At 44.0% G+C, this 18,863-nt stretch overlaps 4 protein-coding genes and 4 non-coding genes across 22 annotated transcripts in view; 6 read left to right on the top strand and 2 right to left on the bottom strand.

Moving 5' to 3' along the window:
- Positions 1-3,587, bottom strand: part of ZWILCH (zwilch kinetochore protein) — a 42,042-nt gene extending 38,455 nt beyond the window's left edge. For 9 of the 10 annotated variants that reach the window (XM_081511808.1, XM_081511811.1, XM_081511812.1 and 6 more), the window contains exon 1: positions 3,302-3,367. Coding sequence is in view for 4 of the 10 variants with exons in the window: in XM_081511803.1 (XP_081367929.1) it covers positions 3,302-3,354 (53 nt within the window). In the remaining 6 variants the exon portion in view is untranslated. Of the gene's footprint in view, positions 1-3,301; positions 3,368-3,538 lie in introns of those variants that run through there. The other variant, XM_081511810.1, reaches the window with a different exon arrangement.
- Positions 3,588-3,836: 249 nt separating this feature from the next.
- RPL4 (ribosomal protein L4) lies at positions 3,837-8,567 on the top strand. The gene is made up of 10 exons (XM_081511814.1): positions 3,837-3,895; positions 5,264-5,435; positions 5,629-5,735; positions 6,097-6,235; positions 6,580-6,704; positions 6,986-7,115; positions 7,371-7,527; positions 7,849-7,932; positions 8,044-8,164; positions 8,247-8,567. The coding sequence occupies exons 1-10, from the start codon at positions 3,893-3,895 to the stop codon at positions 8,475-8,477; spliced, it is 1,269 nt and encodes a 422-aa protein (XP_081367940.1). The 5' UTR covers positions 3,837-3,892; the 3' UTR covers positions 8,478-8,567.
- On the top strand, positions 5,485-5,555 carry LOC145515959 (small nucleolar RNA SNORD18). The gene has a single exon (XR_014061154.1). It is a non-coding gene; the product is annotated as a small nucleolar RNA SNORD18 (small nucleolar RNA).
- On the top strand, positions 5,937-6,035 carry LOC145515962 (small nucleolar RNA SNORD16). The gene has a single exon (XR_014061157.1). It is a non-coding gene; the product is annotated as a small nucleolar RNA SNORD16 (small nucleolar RNA).
- LOC145515957 (small nucleolar RNA SNORD18) lies at positions 6,421-6,492 on the top strand. The gene has a single exon (XR_014061152.1). It is a non-coding gene; the product is annotated as a small nucleolar RNA SNORD18 (small nucleolar RNA).
- On the top strand, positions 7,175-7,244 carry LOC145515958 (small nucleolar RNA SNORD18). Its single transcript, XR_014061153.1, has one exon. It is a non-coding gene; the product is annotated as a small nucleolar RNA SNORD18 (small nucleolar RNA).
- A 1,129-nt stretch (positions 8,568-9,696) lies between the features above and the next one.
- Positions 9,697-18,860, top strand: SNAPC5 (small nuclear RNA activating complex polypeptide 5). Of its 3 annotated transcripts, none has more exons than XM_081511821.1 (4): positions 9,697-9,810; positions 11,066-11,152; positions 11,930-12,069; positions 15,801-18,860. In XM_081511821.1, exons 1-3 carry the CDS (start codon positions 9,721-9,723, stop codon positions 12,050-12,052), a joined length of 300 nt encoding a protein of 99 aa, XP_081367947.1. In that variant the 5' UTR covers positions 9,697-9,720; the 3' UTR covers positions 12,053-12,069; positions 15,801-18,860. The 3 variants fall into 3 exon arrangements, with proteins under 3 accessions (XP_081367947.1, XP_081367946.1, XP_081367948.1); XM_081511820.1 differs by having other exon boundaries at positions 11,927-12,069; XM_081511822.1 differs by lacking the exon at positions 11,066-11,152.
- Positions 14,978-18,863, bottom strand: part of MAP2K1 (mitogen-activated protein kinase kinase 1) — a 76,272-nt gene continuing 72,386 nt past the window's right edge. For all 4 annotated transcript variants that reach the window (XM_081511815.1, XM_081511818.1, XM_081511817.1 and 1 more), the window contains 3 exons: positions 17,094-17,155; positions 16,647-16,692; positions 14,978-16,006 (listed from right to left, as the gene is read on the bottom strand). In XM_081511815.1, the coding sequence (XP_081367941.1) occupies positions 15,893-16,006; positions 16,647-16,692; positions 17,094-17,155 (222 nt within the window). In that variant the 3' untranslated portion in view covers positions 14,978-15,892. The remainder of the gene's footprint in view (positions 16,007-16,646; positions 16,693-17,093; positions 17,156-18,863) is intronic.

Raw genomic sequence — 18,863 nt, 5'->3', positions numbered from 1 at the left:
CAACCAGAGTAGCCCTGCTCACCATATCTAGAGAAAAGCCCCAGCAGCAACAAAGACCCAGCACAGCCAAAAATAAATAAATAAAATTATATATATTAAAAAAGTTGATCCCAAAGCATGTAAACTATAAACTATTAAGATACCAAAAATGCACATCAGCTTGATCTACACTCTAAAAGAGAAAAGAATCTTTAGAGTCCTAAAGGAACCCAACAGAATAGTTTCAGGATACCATTATTTGATCCACTCTGTAACTCAGTGAAATAAAAACTAGGCCTGTGACTGATTCACTTTGGCCATTTAGGACAAGACTGTGACTTTTTTCCCCTATATTTATTTATTTGGCTGTATCAGGTCTTAGTTGCAGCACAGAGGATCTTTGTTGAGTCACGTAAGATTTTTCATTGGGTCACGTGGGCTCCCTAGTTGTGACTCTCTGGGTCTGGAGTGCGTCGGCTCAGTAGGTGCGCAGCTCAAGAGACGTATGGGATCTTAGTTCCCCCACCAGGGATTGAACCTATGTCCCCTGCACTGCAAGGTGGATTCTTAACCACTGGACCACCATGGTAAGTCCCTGAGAAAAGAAGTTTATCTCTATGCATGTGTAACTCAAGGATCATTCAACAATCATTTCACCAGTATGTTTTATGGGCAGGCACTCTGTGAACAAAAAAGTGTTGCCTATCTTTCTGATAAACCACCAATACTGCCTGCCATCAAGCCATCAGCCACTGCAGCTACCTTGGTGCGCCCTAAGGGGAATTCAGGACTAGACAGTTAAGATACACACCAAAGGAGTAATTTCAGTGAGCCCAGATTCCTGCACCTTCCCAAAAATGGAAAAGCACTATAATCATTAACTTGAGATGTCTGTTCTTGGGGTTAGTAGTAAACTTTTGATGTTCAACTACATTTTTGTTTGTTATTTCCCCCAGCAAAACTCCTATATATTCTGGCTCCTCCCTTATCTATTAGGAACAGTTCTTTAGAGGTATCTGAAGCTGATTGCCAGGCTATACTACTCAGTAAGGCCCCTGAATAACAGTAATTTTAGGTTGTGCATTTTTTTTTTAAGTCAACAATTCTTACTAAATGTCTAAGATATAAAACAAATGCATAGTTCCTGGTTCACAGTCTTGACTGCAGCCAACAACTGCAATACAGGGTGATGAGCCTCAAAGAGGGGAGTGCAGGGTGCTGTGGTAGCACACAGGAAGAGACTTTGCTGAAGGGCTTAAACTTTATCCTGAAAGCTAAGAGGAGCTCACTACAAGATTTTAAATGAGAAAATCTCCCTGACTTCCTGATGTGGAGGGATAAACTTGGAGGCCAGAAAATAACTGAATAATTTGTAGTACTTCAAAAAGTGATGATGGTAAACAAAGCAGTCAGGACAGAGGGAAAACAAAGGTAGCTGGTGACTAACTAGATGGGATGGAGGAGGCGGAAAATAGAACAAAGTGACAGTCTTGGACTTGGAACTCTTAACTCAGAGACAATTCAGGAAACTGTCACACTGCAGGGAATAGATGGATTCAGTTTCGCAGATAATGAGTTTGAGGTCTCATTTGGAAATTTCCAGTAGGCAGGTGGCTACACAGGTAATATGAGGGATTAAAGAGAAGACACACAGACAACTGATGCTTCAAAGTGGAGAGAAATACTAACACTTATGAAAGAATTATGAAAGAGTCTAAATAAAATTGTATCACAAGGGACTGGTTAAATAAACATAAAATAGCCAAACAATGAAATATTATATAGCCATTAAAAACAGATCTATAGGCTGTCATACTGAAAGCTATCCAACACATTGTTAGTGAAAAGAAAAAGCTAGTGAGGGACTGCCCTGGTGATCCAGTAGCTAAGACTCCCGGCTCCCAATGCAGGGAGTGCCTGGTTTCAAACCCCTTTCAGGGAACTAGATCCTACAAGCCGCAACTAAATATCCCACACGTGGCAATGAAGATCTCAGGGGCTGCAACTAAAATTTAGTGCAGCCAAATAAACAAATATAAATAAATACTAAAAAAAGCTAGTGATCTTTCTACAATGTTGAAAAAATTGACAAGCATTACCACTTTTATAAGCAGGATACAAAGCAATGAAGACAAATAATGAAAAAGTATGATATTTAGAAAAAGGGTTAGATTACAACAGTTGGTTATCAAAATGTGGTGTCAGGCCAGCAGCATCTGCTTCACCTGAAATTGATTAGAAAGGGAAACTCTTTAGCCCTACCCAGAAACTGCTGTTGTTCAGTCCCTCAGTCTTGTTTCTTTGTGACTCCATGGACCCCAGTACACGGGCTTCCCTGTCCTTCACATCTCCCAGAGTTTGCTCAGCTTCATGTCCATTGAGTCGGAGATGCTATCTAACCATCTCATCCCACTCCGCCCAGGCCTACTAAATCAAAAAGTCTGGAAGTGGGCCCAGCAATCTGTTTTGGCAACTTGCCAGGTAATTCTGATTCACCCTCAAATTTCAGAACTACTGGATTAGATTTTTATGTCGGATACAGAACTGGATGGAATCCCCTTTATTACTAGTACGTCACTATATGAGGATTCCCTGTTGGCCCAGGTGGTAGAGTCTGCCTGCAACTCGGGAGACCCGGGTTGGATCCCTCGGTCAGGAAGATGCCTTAGAGAAGGAAATGATAACCCACTTCAGTATTCTGGCCTAGAAAATCCCATGGATGGGGGAGCCTGGTGGGCTACAGGCTATAGGGTCGCAAAGACTTGGACACGACTCAGCGACTTCACTATCACTGTACGAATAAAACGAAGTCCTAGGGCACTGTAAAACAAGTGTTTCGAAGAGCAGACACACCATCACCTTATCATTATAACTGTTGCTCAAATATCTATCTTTTATAAACTATAAAACACGTCTCACACCAGCAAGGCTTTAAACAGGTGAACGATATCAACATCTAGTTTTCTGGATCCTGTTCGATGCCTCTAACATATCACAAGTTGTATGTGGATTATCAGACTGAATAATACAACTCTCGTAAAACTCGTCACCTTCCACCGCCGGCGACAAAGTACACATGTTTTCTCCTAAACGAGACTATAAGCAACAGGGCCAACCGGGCCAACCTCACAATGGAGCAGAAAATCGGCCTCTCCTGCTCAAAGATCCCCGGAAAGCGGACTCAGCTTAAAAATTCGCGCCGGTGGAAACTGGGAAGGCGCTAAGCCCCAAAGCTGCGGCAAGAGGCTTGGGGCGGGGATCGAGATAGCCCAGGGGAGAAGTGCTGTCGCCAGCCAAGCCAAAACCAGGGGCTACAACTCACTGCAGGAGACCAGCGTAAAATTCCTCAGCAGCTCGGTTAGCTCCCGACCACATCGCGCCCCAGTCTGACTGAAGACCCGAAACCGCCAAGCTGAAATGCGCGCCGGGCGCTGACGTACGGGGTCGTGACCTCTTTGCCGGGACTACTTTTACCCCCTCCAACAGGCTCCATTCTACAGTTATAACTATTGTTTTATAGCACAGAGCGGTTTTTCCTGTCTCAATAGTTAGCCCTTACCGTAAGAAAAAATTAAAATAAATTATACTGGTTGAGGGGGAAAGAGACTCGTCTCGCGAGAGTTGTCCACGGCCTCTCATGGATTACTCCGCGAAAAGGAGTCCCTGGGTTCTAAGAGCTCTTTTTGGCTTTGGAAATAGATAAATACCGTAATTTGACATATATGTAGAAATAATATGCTATTTTTTTTATTGTTTTAGCGTGGTATAGAGATATTTTATGTCCCTGATTTGGTTCTGAGGCGGGGCACCTGGGGGACGAGCTAGGTTACATATGGACTGGGAGTGCTAGGCACTTCCTTTTCCTGTGGGAGCCGCCGGGTTGAGAGGAGCGTGGCCTTCTCCTCACCCCGCCATGGTGAGCAGAACTCTTCTCCTCTGGACCTGCTTCTTTTTTCGGGGCTTGGCAGGAATGGGCTTGGGTGTTCAGAGCATGATGTCTTCAGGAGGGGAAGCGAGGAGAAGGAGATGGGGACCAAAGGCGTGTGTTTGTGGCTGGAACGTGGGTAGTAATGCTCTACGGCAGCCATCTTAGAGGCAACGTGTGCGGGCCGGCGCCGGGCGCGTCTGGAACAACACGGAGGAACCCCAGATAGTTCTTGGAGCCAGAGGGACCTTTGGGATTCTAGCTTCTCGTGGATCTTAGAAACTATGGGTTCCGCTGAAGACTTGGAAATTCTCAGAGCGTTAGACTAAGGCTAGGTGAGTCAATTGGGGTCTTGTGTCTCCATACCCTATTTAGTGAGGAATACTTAAGTTTTAAGAGAGATTTCGTTCAACAGAAAACTTTTATTTCACTTATTTCTTATTATTGTCTGCTTATCTTAGCAATTGCCTCTGAAAGCATTCTGGTCTTCTTGCTTTAAATTTTCATTGTTTTGTAGCTACTGCATAAGTAACGTTTGTAAAAGCACCTTGGGTACTTCAGTGAACAAAATATGCAAAAGCACTAGTATGCTACTTCGATTGTAATTGGGTTGGTCAAGATGCATTGTAATATTCGATGGTAGTGTTGTAGACAGGGAATTGGAGAGGAGGCGGTAATTGGACTTTATAAGCCGTGATCAGAGACACCTGAAGGAGTCTAGGTAAGGAAGGGTGTCTTTAGGTAGAACATTTGTTAAATCTGAGGAAGGAGAAGGGATGGCCCTGAGTGTAGGCGTGAGAATCTGGAAGAGAGTGTGGGGAGCGAGATTGACAAGGTTCTCTAGGTCATGCTTAGGACCTTTTTTTCAGGGAGTAAGTTTTTGGAGCAAATTGAGCAAGAAGTAACAAGGCTGTTTTTTAGTAGTAAGTTTTGGAAGATGTGTTTGGAATGGGATGACCGGGAAGGATGAATGGTTGAAGTAGAGCCCTGGTAGATAAGATTTGGTCACATTGGAGTGAGAGTTTGGATGATGACGTTAAACTGCATTTTCAAACCTTACACTATGGTTTTCATTATCTTGCTTTTCAAGGCCCGATTTGAAAGTTTAATAATAAAAGCGATCTCTTTGAAAATGATGGAAATTCTGTGGCAGAACTTGAGAAATTTAGGTGTCTTTCAAGTACTTACTGGTGTTAATAGACCTGATGGTGTGTTGCTAACTTAGCCTTTCTTTTTGGCTTAAGTGATATCTACCTCATTAAATTCTAGACCTTTCTGTAAATGAACCTTTAATGCTTTTGTTGGTGCTTGAGAAGAGTGCTTTTGATGATACTTCTCAATATAAAATTTTTTTTTCAGGCGTGTGCTCGTCCACTGATATCGGTGTACTCCGAAAAGGGGGAGTCCTCTGGCAAAAATGTCACTTTGCCTGCTGTGTTCAAGGCTCCCATTCGACCCGATATTGTTAACTTTGTTCACACCAACTTGCGCAAAAATAACAGACAGCCCTATGCTGTCAGTGAATTAGCAGGTATGGATTTAGCTTGTTTCCTGGGTTGACTTTTTAAGGGGTACTTCACAGCAGTGATGAAATTCCACTCCGTTGGTCCGTGTTTCTGAACAACATGATTTTCCTGGATGTTCTGATGCTGTTTGCTGCTGTACACAGTACTCACAGAATACTTTGGTAGGGAGCCAAAGCTTGTTTTTCTGAACAATTTCAGGTCATCAAACCAGTGCTGAGTCTTGGGGTACCGGCAGAGCTGTGGCTCGAATTCCCAGGGTTCGAGGTGGCGGGACTCACCGTTCTGGTCAGGGTGCTTTTGGAAATGTATCCTTTGTTGCACCACCTAGACTGGTCAGCTGTAGCATTTGGCAAACTGAACCTGGCTTATTCATTTTAGTGATGTGAAAATATTTGTGCTCAAGACACTAATATCCAGATTAAACACTTCTCAAACAGATTTGATATTTGGAAGATTTTTTTCTGTTATTCTTAAAGTCTACAGGCTTGGCATTAAAAGGTTTTGCTTGCAATGATGTCGTAATTTGCGTCTTACTCTGTTCTCAGCGACAGTTGCCTGCTGTCAGTAGGCTGGTTCAGAAGGGTGACGAAAATTCTTACTGAGCAAGGCATAACCTGTTTGTAATTGCTAAAATTTGAGAAATGTGATTCTTAACTGGGAAAATAGATGTGTCGTGGGGGCCGCATGTTTGCACCAACCAAGACCTGGCGACGTTGGCACCGCAGAGTGAATACAACGCAGAAGCGATATGCCATCTGCTCTGCACTGGCTGCCTCAGCCTTACCAGCGCTGGTCATGTCTAAAGGTTTGTGATACTTTATTTTCTAGAAATCCTGTAAATCTTTCTAATATCTGAAGCTGATGGCCTGTGTAAATTCTCTTCATCCTAGAGTGTCTGACTACATTTCCCTCTACTAAATGCTAGTTATAACCACTTCAGTCTAACAACTCAGTGAATACTATGTAATGAGGTAATTTTTACATCATTTGTCAAAATGATGAGATTCCACTTCATTGGTCCGTGTTTCTGAAACACATGATCTTCGTGGTAATTCTGATTTGGCAAATGTGCCACTTTGATTTTGTGGGTTTGATTAAATTTTTCAAAGGGTGCAAGGTAATCAGGTCAATGTTAATTGGCTTTGTCAGGTCATCGTATAGAGGAAGTTCCTGAACTTCCTTTGGTGGTTGAAGATAAAGTTGAAGGCTACAAAAAGACCAAGGAGGCCGTTTTGCTTCTGAAGAAACTTAAGGCCTGGAATGATATCAAAAAGGTAGGCTTTGTGGTTCTTCACACAAGTTTGTTGCCGGATTTTACATTTCAAAAGGTTACTGAAAGACAGTATAAGTAAACCTTAGTGGATATGAGAGCAAGGACTCTGGAACCATATTGCCTGAGTTTGAAAGCTCGTTGCTATGTTAAATTTAGGCATGTCATTTGTGCCTCCAATTTCCTCATCTGTAAAACTGAAGTTTTTTAAACTATGAAGATTTAATAATTTAATAATTTAATTCAATCAAATCTCAATCAGAATACCAAACTTTACTTTGTTAGGTCTACGCCTCTCAGCGAATGAGAGCTGGCAAAGGCAAAATGAGAAACCGTCGCCGTATCCAGCGCAGGGGACCCTGCATCATCTATAATGAGGACAATGGTATCATCAAGGCCTTCAGAAACATCCCTGGTAATCACTGTACTGCTTACATGTTTTAATTACCTGTATTATGCAAGCTTACCCAGCTTTTATTATGATGAGATTCCACTTTATGGTCCGTGTTTCTGAAACACATGATTTTGTGGAACTTCTGATACTTGGCTGAATAAGTGTACCACTGATGTTTAAATTCGTGATTAAAATACTTCTTAGATGCTATAAAGATGATCTGCATTTCACCTATTGAAATACAGGATCCCTAATTCTCTTTTTCCCTTTACAAAGGAATTACTCTGCTTAATGTAAGCAAGCTGAACATTTTGAAACTTGCTCCTGGTGGTCACGTGGGACGTTTCTGCATTTGGACTGAAAGTGCTTTCCGAAAGTTAGATGAGCTGTATGGCACTTGGCGTAAAGCAGCCTCTCTCAAGAGTAACTACAAGTGAGTATAATTTGTATGCTGGACATAGATGCTTATGCTGTTGTTCAGTCACTAAGTAGTGTCTTACTCTTGGCACTTGAGACAGCAAGGACTTTACCACATATATGCTGTGGATAGTGTTCAAAATGGATTTGCATGTTTTCTAAATAATGCATTGTGTTGCCATTTCTTTCTTGTATACAGATGCAATAGGTGGAAATAGATTCTGGGGAAGGTATAGTATAGTGGGAATTCTGATTGGGTTCTGTAGAGCTTAAATGATTAATCTTTGTGTTAAGAAATAGAAATTAAGCTTCTGTTGTTAAATGTTTTTTCTTTCAGCCTCCCCATGCACAAGATGCTCAATACAGACCTTAGCAGAATCTTGAAAAGCCCAGAAATCCAAAGAGCACTCCGAGCACCACGGTAAAGTTTTGATACTCACAGTAGTTCTTGTCTAGCTTCACACTATCAGTTATTTCAGAAATATGGAAAATGTATAAACTATTAATAATAAGAGTATCTGCTTTTTTATAGCAAGAAGATTCATCGCAGAGTCCTGAAGAAGAATCCACTGAAAAACCTGAGAATCATGTTGAAGCTTAACCCATATGCAAAGACCATGCGCCGGAACACCATTCTTCGACAGGCCAAGAATGTAAGCAAAAATTTGGGTTTTGCTGGATCTGTTGAGTTTTAGAAAGATTTGATTCTTAGATTTTCTTCCTGATTTGTTGCAGCACAAAATCCGCATGGATAAGGCAGCAGCAGCACTAGAAGCCAAATCAGATGAGAAGGGGATTCAGGGCAGGAAGCCTGTGGTGGGAAACAAAGAAAAGAAGGCTGTTGGCATTAAGAAGCTGAAAAAGCCTGTGGTGGGAAAAAAGGCTGCAGGGACCAAGAAACCAGCAGCTGAAAAGAAGCCCACAGAAAAGAAACCCACCTCAGAAGAAAAGAAGGCTGCTGCATAAACTTAAATTTGTTTATTCCATAAATGCCGAATCATTTTGGACAGCTAATTTTGAATAAAGACCTGAACAAAGAGACAATGAGAAACATGACTTGGATGTGTTGTGTGATTTTTGGTTCGTTTTTTTTTTTTTTTTTACTGATAATTTCTATTTAAGTCTGGTATAAAATGGAGCCTTGGGTTTAGTATAAGTCCAAGATAAATGAGAAGTGAGATGTTCCATAAATTCAGGTGTACAATCCATTTTTAGAGTAACTTGTCTTGAGAAACAGATGGTTTAAATACACAGAAACGCATTATTTAGCTTCCCCCCAAAACCACCTTGGAAAATGGGCCATGTTCCATAAAGATTTGACATTTTCCATAACCACAAAAGGGCAGATTCAGAGAGCATTTTTTAAAAGAATAGCAATAAATTGATTTTTCCTTCAGAAGTGTTACAGTCTTATGTGATAAAATTGATGGAAGAGATGCCAACGTTTTAATATTTGCACCCTTGGTATAAAAACTGCCAGGTGGTTTTTTCCACAGTCACTTGGGTATTTCAGGTTTAGTATGCTTGTGCAGAGGATGTGCCCAAACGTTTTCCCAAAGCTTTTAACTCGGGTCACTGTCTTAACACTTTGGAAGTGACCTGTGCTTCCCTAGTCAGGTCTTGTTTTGCATCTCGTTTTGCCCCGCTGGCAGTCTATCCTCCCATTTATAGGTCAAGGGATCTCCGTTCCTTAATATAAAAAAGCACTGTCCAGCTTAAAATGCAGTTACCTTCCTGCCCTCTAATCTGCACAGTCCTACTTGGAAACCCCTTTCCTGTAACCAGGAATCCCCGCCTGCCTTAACCTTCAACTCAGTAGGGCTCTTGTACTGATGTCCTGTTTCCTGGTGACAGAGCGTCTGCGATTTTAGAGGAGCTAAAGTAGCTTCCACCGATGAAAACAGCACCGCAGCTGAAGTACCTGACACTCGGTATCTGACCATTTTTATCTCCAGGTCCTTTACATCGCCAACATCCTTCGCTTTAGAGAGTTCTCATCCCCGGAGTTTGAGGTTTTCGGTTTACAACCAAGTTTGGATATCCATGAGTTTATGTCCACGAAGGGGAAACGACCGTAGGCGCCGGTAGGAAGAGGCTGCACCGCCCCCGATTGCCGCAAGCCCCTCCCAGGCCGCTTTTCCGCTTCCGGTAGCGCGGTGGTGGCGTCATCATCGAGCGACCCGGCGGGCCGCAGGCGTGAAGGGGCGAGATGTTGAGCCGGCTGCAGGAGCTGCGCAAGGAGGAGGAGACGCTGCTCCGCTTGAAAGCGGCTCTGCACGACCAGCTGAACCGGCTCAAGGTGACCCCGCGCTCCCCACTTTTCCATTCAGTTGTTCCCGCGCCCCAGGCCGCCGGGCTCTACGCGGAGCCCAGGCGTCTGCGGCGCCCGCCTGCTGCCGATTAGCTTTTCTTCACCTGGCCGTCGCGCTCGGACCTGGGGACGTAGACAGGCACCGAGGAGGGCTGGATTTGAGATTACGGGTCCACCCCTCTAAGAATATTGATCCCGTAGATTTAGGCTGAGGCTCATTCATCTGAGTTTGACGAGTACACTGCTACCCCCACCGGACCACTACAGCCCCGTAAACGTGGGCGGTCCGCACCACGCGCTGAGGAAGGGCGACCTCCCGAAGCTCGCCTAGACGTCCCCTGCCTCTCCTCCCGAGCCCCTGCAGCATTTACTAGTCTCTCTTTACTACCTCGTATGGTCGCTTGATACAGCTCTGGTCTTACAAAGGCAGCCCACTCGCGGATGTTCCACTGTGCAAAAGGAGACAGCAAGGCCCTGCCAGAAGAGACCCTGCCACAGTACTGGCTTTGCCAAAAAGTTCGTTCGGGGTTTTCTGTAAGATGCTACAGATGAACGATGAACGAAGATATAAGATGAACGAACTTTTTGACCAAGCCAAATAGTTCCCGGTAGCTTTTCTCCCCGGATCTGTTACCGACTCAGCTGCCTTGTTGAGTTTAGACTGAAACCCACCAGAGCCATTTCCCAGACCTGTGCGGAGCAAACCACCTTTAGTGAGATGCTCCTCCTAATCCCTGCTGGGCACTTTCGGGTTATGAAGGCCCTTTGTGAACTGAGACCTATGAAAATAATGTGCTTTCCCTCAGGACACAGGCAGTGCCTGTACAAGCGCCTGATGTGTGTGTGCCAACAATGGCTAGGAAAGGCTGCCATTTTCCATTCTTCCTGCCTTCGCTATCTCATTACGGGGTAGACAGACTGGGTCGTGTGGAATCAAAAGACACTTGGCTTTTTTAAAGGCATGCTTGTGTTTTCCTCCCCTGAGCTGCTAGGTCTGGGCAAGTGGAAACCTTGCCTCAGCTGGAACACCTATTCACCCTAGGAGAAGGGGGCAGGAAGCTTTCTATGCTGTTTCCTTTAGAGGCCTGGAAGGCTTGAGGAGCCCCGTCCCTTCCCCCTAGAGCTTCACAGAGGTTACATTGTTTTCACTTCTGATGCCTACCTGTCAGAGGATGCTCAGTACATTTCACCCACATCAGTAGCCCGGTGACATAGTAAATAAAGTGTCCTCCCCTCTTTCTAGGTTGAAGAGCTTGCCCTCCAGTCGATGATTAGTTCTAGAAGAGGTGAGATGCTGCCTTCTCAGCCTGCACCAGAACCATCACATGATGTAAGCTTAATCAGTGTGAGCCTGGGGAGAGAATGCAGTCCATTCTGCTGTTATTGCTGCTGAGGGATCAGAAATTGTAGATTACCTTATCAAGCCCAAAGAACTCTGGGGAGTGCTAATAAGAACCTTCTGGTTTAATTAACTGGCTAGTGTACATTACTCTTTTAAACAGGGAACATCTACCAGCTGGGTACACTTTGGTTGGCTGTACTATTAAATCGCTTCCACCTTCCTACTCTTCCATTCTCTCTGGTCACTCCAGTGAACTGGGAAGAGTGTGAAGATCTTTGCAGGAATATGTCAAAATTCCTGCTGCTCTGTGAATTAGTAAGCTTAGGATTTGGTAATAGACTGTAGCTTCAACCACAAAGCCTAGAAGTAGAGTTGTAGTCCTCCTCATAGCCTTCTCTTACCAAGTGCCCTCAGGAAAATCATCTTCTAGATAAACCATATTTGAACGTTCTCCCAGCTATATTAAGCATTTAAAACCATTTGAAAGCAGCACATCTAAGCCAGTATATAATTCTTATGTAAGAACCATGTTTGTAAATCAGGTAATATTCTATCAAATCTAGGGCATTTACTGTGCTCTCATTTTGGCAGTGGGGGTTGGGGGGAGAGGGTCAGGGTAGAATTTGGAGAAATAGGAAAGTGGCCACACTTTTTAGTGGAGTATTGGGATTGAATATACAATTGAGATTTTATTATAAAACATTAAGAATTTATTTTCAGGCTAATGTTCTTCCTACTAATCCATAATGTCCTTGACTAAAGCAGATGTTGGTGCATGTAGACAATGAAGCATCAATCAACCAAACTGCACTGGAGTTGAGCACACGGAGCCATGTGCCAGAAGAAGAGGAGGAGGAGGAAGAGGAGGAGGAAGAATCAGATTCCTGAAGGGGAGAAGAGCCCGGGTTAGTCATGCAAGTTCAGTTCTAAGTCTCAGAGACTTTCTCTCTTCAAAGAATTCTCATGGGCCCTCTAGCCTGCTTTAAAAGGAAGCAAGAACTTTAGGAGAATGTGTAGTTGTAACTCAGGTTTCAGAGTGCTTTAACAAAAGTTGGTGACATATAGAAAAGCAGAGATACAGTGTTTCAGTAGTGAGCAGTATGGGTAGTGCTGTGTTTATAGGCTGGTCAAATTGAATAATTGTGTTCTAAACAAAAAACCTCTGAAATGCTATTGAGAAGGTCTGGCATCTGCAAAAAGGGCAGAGTTTAAATACAAGCCAGCCTTGCAGCCAACAATGCCTCTATTAAGAAAACCAATTAAACACTGTTTGCATGCCACTGAACCCTTGTGAGCAGCGCAAGGCTACAGTCTGGGAGAGAAAGATGACAAAGAGGAGGACAGAGGGCCACTTGAGAGCACAAGCTGCTGCCACCACTCAGTGACATCGTAAAACTGACTACCTACATGCTATGTGTGGCTGTCATCACACCTCAGTTGAGACATTATTATGGTAAAAATGTGCTTAGAAATAAGTTACAGATAAATAGCTGTCATGTGGCTTGCGGCTTTCCAGACAACAGACCAAAGGATCAGTTCCTCTGGGGTGAATGATACAGTAGGATGGTTTAAACCCATTTCTAGACTTAGGAATTGTGCCATTGAAGAAGGATCATGAGGCTTCGGAGACTGGATTTTGTAATAAGGAATTGACAGTTAACAGAATAAGAGAAACTTCATATTTTATGGAGAAGGCAATGGCAACCCACTCCAGTACTCTTGCCTGGAAAATCCCATGGATGGAGGAGCCTGGTAGGCTGCAGACCATGGGATAGCGAAGAGTCGGACACGACTGAGCGACTTCACTTTCACTTTCATGCATTGGAGAAGGAAGTGGCAGCCCACTCCAGTGTTCTTGCCTGGAGAATCCCAGGGACAGCAGATTCTGGTGGGCTGCTGTCTATGGGATCGCACAGAGTCGGACACGACTGAAGCGACTTAGCAGCAGCAGCAGCATATTTTTAAGTTGACACTCATTTTTGCATATTGTCCCTTTTCCAGTGAATATACAAATGTGCAGTTGATTTTATAAAAGTAATTTGCCCTGCCAAGAAAGAGAAAAGCCAAACAAAACACAACCTCCTCAAGCACAGCTTCTTACATAACTGTTCTAGGAGAGAGCATAGACATATTTGTTAATCAATGTTTCATTAAAGTTATCTTGAGCTACTCTTACATGAAGTAGCCAGAAGCTTAAATGAGCATATTTCTTGGAAAACACAGTGTGAATATCATTTTGCAACAAAAAGCATCAAGGTATACATTTTGGGGTCTAATGTAAGATACAAGCTTGGGTTTTTAAGAGTTGGAAAAGTTAGGTATGAATTCTAGCTTGACGACCAGTTGGTTGCTTGCTTTTCACCTCGTTGGGAGTTCTCACTCTCATGTCTATAAAATGAGAGTATTCATATCTGCTCTAGCAGTTTCAGGGGTCCTCGTGAGATGCTAATGAGGTATCACTTAAAAATCCAACTATTGGTAATTCCCTGGTGGTCCAGGGGTGAGGACTCCCATGCTTTCACTGCTGAGGGCCCAGGTTCAGTCCCTGGCTGGGGAAGACTGTGAAAGCCATAGCCAAAAAATTAAAATATCCAAGTATTCTCTCTCTCAGGAAGGAGGTTTGAAAAAGGAGTTTAGCCTGGGGAGCGCTAAAAACATAGCATGAGCGATGTAGGAAACATCATTCTTACAAATGAGATCATTCTTAGTGAAAACTACTAGGAAGAAATCTTTTGACTTTCAAAGTGCAGTACCTTTGGAAGTGAATAGAGATTTAAAACACCACTCAAAAAACACCGAGCTTGAAAGTGTTCACATCCAGGTTTTAAACACCAGGTCACATCATTCCTTAGTTTACACACTTCAATGAGACATTCTCAGAGGTGGTGACATCCTGTTAGGAAAAGACCCTGGGTGTGAGGAGGGTGTGGTTCTTAAACCTCATCTGAATGTTTGTATGTTGAAAACATGTGAGTTAGACTGTTGACTTATAGAACAGATGTTAGCCTTTCAGGGGGAAAAATTATTGATTGGCTGAGGCAGCGTTGTATATATAGTATTGACCAGTATTTAAAATCCTGGCTGTATCTCAGGCTCTCGTAGATCTGCAGTGGAACTACCTACTTAGGAGATTTACTGTTTTTAATTTGAAAATGAAGTAAGTATTTAAACATAAGTTTATTTTGGTTTTCTATCACCTACCCTCTCAAAGAAGAAAATGAAGGAAGAGGTGCTGACTAGGCAGCCTCATATATGACCTAAATCTCAAAAGTTGCTTTTCAAAGAAAGAAAAGTGGCCAGTTAGGACGTGGCTCTGTGGGTGTTTTTGCAATTTCACTGCCAACCCACAGGCACGAAAGTCAGTGCCAAACGCTTTTCTCCTCTCTACGAACGTGTGTCAGGTGTAACTGGTGAGAGGGGAAGCCATCGCTCAGTGGAGTAAGCAGCACAGCACAGTCCCAGGTGGAGGCTCCAGCTCCAGCTGCCCCCCAGTCCTACCCCCTCCTCCTGCTTTCCCCTTGTATAAAGAGATGGAAGAAATCGATGGGATCTGTTCACAGGTCCACAGGAAAGGTGGCTGGAAGATAAGGGTGCTTGCTGAGAAGAACTGGACAAAGTCCAAAGATTAGAATTACAGGAAGCCACATTGGTCCAAAGCACTGAACTTGTCCTTAGTGTGGTATTTCCGCCTTCCAGCCTCCTTCCTGTCTTTGCGTTTCCCCTCTCCTTAATGCCTGGCTGCTAAATCATTTGATGATTTATCCACTACAGACACTGAAAATGCCACCACAAAAGCAGAAATCGTTTACATCCTTTGAATTTGATAGAATATTTATTAGATTAAGAGATTAGATTTGTTAAACATCTGGATTAAAATGGTAAAAGGATTTTCATACAGTTTTTAGGCACTATACACACTGTTGTTTACAATAGCATCAGTACTTGGGTTTGGTGAAAGGTAGATCTCATTTATTTTAATGCCTTGATGCATTTGTCACATTCAGAGTAACTCCACCATTTTAGAAACACTAATCCAAACTTAAAGAGACATAGCACTAAATATCCACATGGTATATTTAAAAATAAATATAGAAATACAGCCCGAAGTCTACAAATCATCACAGTAGACAGACTGGTGAAGCCCCAGCTATCATGGCAGTGAAGGGCTCTGGCTAGATTTTGATGAAAATTGCTGAATTCTACACCAAAAGCAAGAACATAATAAAATAACATGATACACACTTTCTGATGCTCATTTTTATAGCAGCAAAGCATGCTTCACATGCACTGCCTGGGAAGGATCTTACAAGGCCCTTCCTACTCAGTTAGAAGGTATGCCTGGCAAGAATGAAGTACCACCAAGTGTCAAAGAATCCCAAAAACAGAGGCTACCAGCCAGTTCATAGTGTGGGAAAGCAGTGCAGTTTTCAGTAACAATGACTACCCACAGTCACCCGAGTTTCACTGTAATTCAACATTGCACATGTTTTCATCATCAATATACACAAAAATAGCCCCAAGCACAAAGCCAATCCACTTAGGGGAATAACAATAGTAATAAGAGTAAAGATGATAATATTGAAAATGACACGAATAGAATTTTGGCACATGCTGTGTTCTTCATCCTTTGTCATAGGTGAAATGCACATATGAACAGAGACAGGCATGGAAGGCCGCCCGGAAGCAACATGGCATGCCACTGGGCAGGGACTGCTGCTTGCCAACCACTTAGACGCCAGCCGCATGGGTGGGTGTGCTGGGCTGGTTAAGGCCGATGGTGGAGCAGAGCCAACCTGCAAAATCCACTTCCTCAGCATCAGATCTCTTGATAAAAGCATGAACCTGTGTGTGAGGAAATGGACAGAAAGTGTGCTTAAAAGCCAAGAAAGAAAATTCAAGAGTCCTGGGTCTGGAGGCTGTGCTGCCCTTGGAAGGAGCTCTGGGAGCCTACCCTTGTCCAAGTGCCTGCCTAGAGCCCCGGCTCCACTGGTCTTACCCCTTCCCTGAGCCTGCTCTCCATGAAATGGAGACAGCAGCTCTGCCTCGAAGCTGTTGAAGGAACAAGAGAACTGACGGCCTTGAAAGCGCATGTTACACTAATCAGGCTCTACACAGCATGTGAGTGCCGACACTTAGAGGATTCCCACTCCTCTGCTGCCACATAGGAGACAGTTACTTGGTGAGGATGCTGAATACAAAATAAGCCAGTCAGTACTGCAGAAAGGCCATGTCCCCCTGTGGGGCGAGCTGGCCCTTTCTTTCCCTGGATCCCCTCTGGCTGCAGGGTTATCCCCACTTTTCCACAAAACTGATGGGAAGACCTAGGAGACGTGTTTGGTGTCCAGCAGGCCCCATATCAGCTGGGCCACAGCAGTCAAGGCAGAGGAGGGTATGGGCTCAGGAAGCACTGGATGGGTGACTGACAGGAGAACGAATGAAATGCAGCAAATGACAGTGTAAGAATTTGAAACAAATCGCTTACCATGAGTTGCTTCAAATCTGCTCTCTCTGCAGGGTTTTTTATTAAGCTTAAAGGAAGAAAGACAGTGTGAGCTGTTGCCTGCTGCTGGTTCTAACTCAGATTACTTAATGTGTGCATGCCTGTCCTCCCCACACCCCACAGGCTCTGAGGAAGAGTGCCTAACCCTTACCCACCTTCCTGTTCTTAGTAGAGTGTCATGCCCACCGTAGGTTAATAAACACTTGTTGAATTAAATTAAGGCCAAAAGGCAATAGGGCAGTCCCTTTACAGTTGGTGCTGAGTGCAGCAGCTGTTCTGCCCCCTGCTACAGTCAGACACGTCACCTGAGTCATAGCGCTCTGGAAGAAGGGCAGCAGCTAAAGGTTGAAAGGCAAAGCTGTGCTCCCCAAGAGGGATGGGGAGCCTGACAAAATCAAAGTACTTTCAGAGAACAAGGAGATGACTTACCATTTATTCACAAAATCTTGAAATTCCAGACTGAATACTCCACTGGGCAGTTTTGGAGGAGGCTGCAAGTACACACAAAGACCTAAGAAATGTCCTGCTCTACCCAACTCTCCCTTCTCCACTCCCACCTCTGGGCAGTGCTGCCCTTACCTAGTCAAGGAAAGGCAGGGGTGAGAGGCCAATGGCTGCTACCAGCTTACCCTGTTGGAACTACCAATCTCAAACTAGTCAGAACTGGGGCCAAGTCAGTGTCCTGACTACTCACCAGTCTAAATCTGACTAAAAATGACTGAATAAATCACTTCCTCTCTGAGGCTCAGCTGACCCTTTTTAGCTCTGAGGCTCCGCCACCATAAATCTGGGAGTGTGGCAGGGAAACAAGCAGCTAGGAGGATGTGCAAACGACTAGGCATAGTCCAGTCCTGACAGCACCTGTGGGTATCACAGAAGGCGGGCCAGTAAAATGTTCACCCCCTTCTGAGCTCGGAAGGAGTGCAGAAAGGCTAATAAAACATTAACTGGCAGAGAGAGGGTCTGGAAGAATGTTGGGTCCCAGCAGGAGAGGATGACTTTTTCCTAATATAAATACAACACAGTCTAGCTTCCTTGCATCCTTATGCAGCTTAGATCAGATCCTCCACTTCCCTTCTCGGTCCCACAGTGCTTAGCACAAAGCTGAGCAGTCAGTAGAGAGCTGGAATGAGCGCAGTAACCTGTGAACCAGTGGCAGTGATTTTTTAAACTGCTGTGGTGAGCCAGGATTGTCCCTGTTGGATTTGTAATGACCAAAGGGACCTTTTGACCCTTTGGGGGTCTAGTTTTAGAAACGAGAAAGCATGAAAAGTTACTCCACTAGTCTCAAAGAAGGGAATGGGGCAATGCCCGTTACCATGCTCCTCAGCTGAGTGGGGTCCTCCAGCTGCCTCCCAAACAGGCCAGAGCTCGTCCCTCCTCTTCCTCTACCCATGCTGCTCCTGATGCTAGCGGTGCCAGCCTTACCTGCCCTCCAGCTCCTCCAGCCCTGCCCCACCCTCTGAGCAACCACGGTGCTAGTTCATAGCTTCCAATTCCCCCAGGCCCATACTGAGGAATACTTGTCAGTCTCTTCCTTCCTCAATCCCTTTTACATTTAAACATACTGGCATATATATTTCACAGATAATATATCTTTGTGTTCAAGTTGGTTAGCAATAATTTAATCACTTGTAATTCCATCACTATGAGATAACCACTATGTCATATTACTTTCCAGACTTTTTATGTGCACGTAATATGCATAGTTTTTTTTAAATACTCAATCATAGTATACATACTATTTTACAGCCTGCTTTTTCCAATTTATAGTGAATATTTTCCATATCTCTTTCTACACTGTCACCTGTTATGTTCATTGCTTTATATAGAGAAAACGCATGTGTCTGCCTTGCTTCTGCTACCCAATCTAACAGTCTTTAAGACCTGAGACTTGGGTTTTTCCATCTCTGGATCCCAACCTCATTCCTACCGCCACCCCACGGTGCTTATCAGCACATAGTAAATGCACAAGAAACGCTTGGTGGGAAAAAGAAATGCTGGTGAATGAAGGATGAGGATGCATTCAATGGGCACGTGAAGGCTCCTGAATCAGAGAGGATGAGGGACTCAGAGCTACGTGAAGATGCTCCTGGGGGAGGGACAGCCCGTGCTGTGGGAACAATTCAGAGGTTTTCCAGACGGATCAATTGTGAGTTTTTTCCTTAAGAACAAATAAATTCCAAGGTCACAGAAGCC

The sequence above is a fragment of the Giraffa tippelskirchi genome, chromosome 7 (genome assembly GCF_054371585.1).
Source record: "Giraffa tippelskirchi isolate mGirTip1 chromosome 7, T2T-mGirTip1v1.2.pri, whole genome shotgun sequence".
Lineage (NCBI taxonomy): Eukaryota > Metazoa > Chordata > Mammalia > Artiodactyla > Giraffidae > Giraffa > Giraffa tippelskirchi.
Note: the sequence above shows the minus strand (reverse complement) of the source record. Positions and strands in the feature narration are given on the sequence as shown.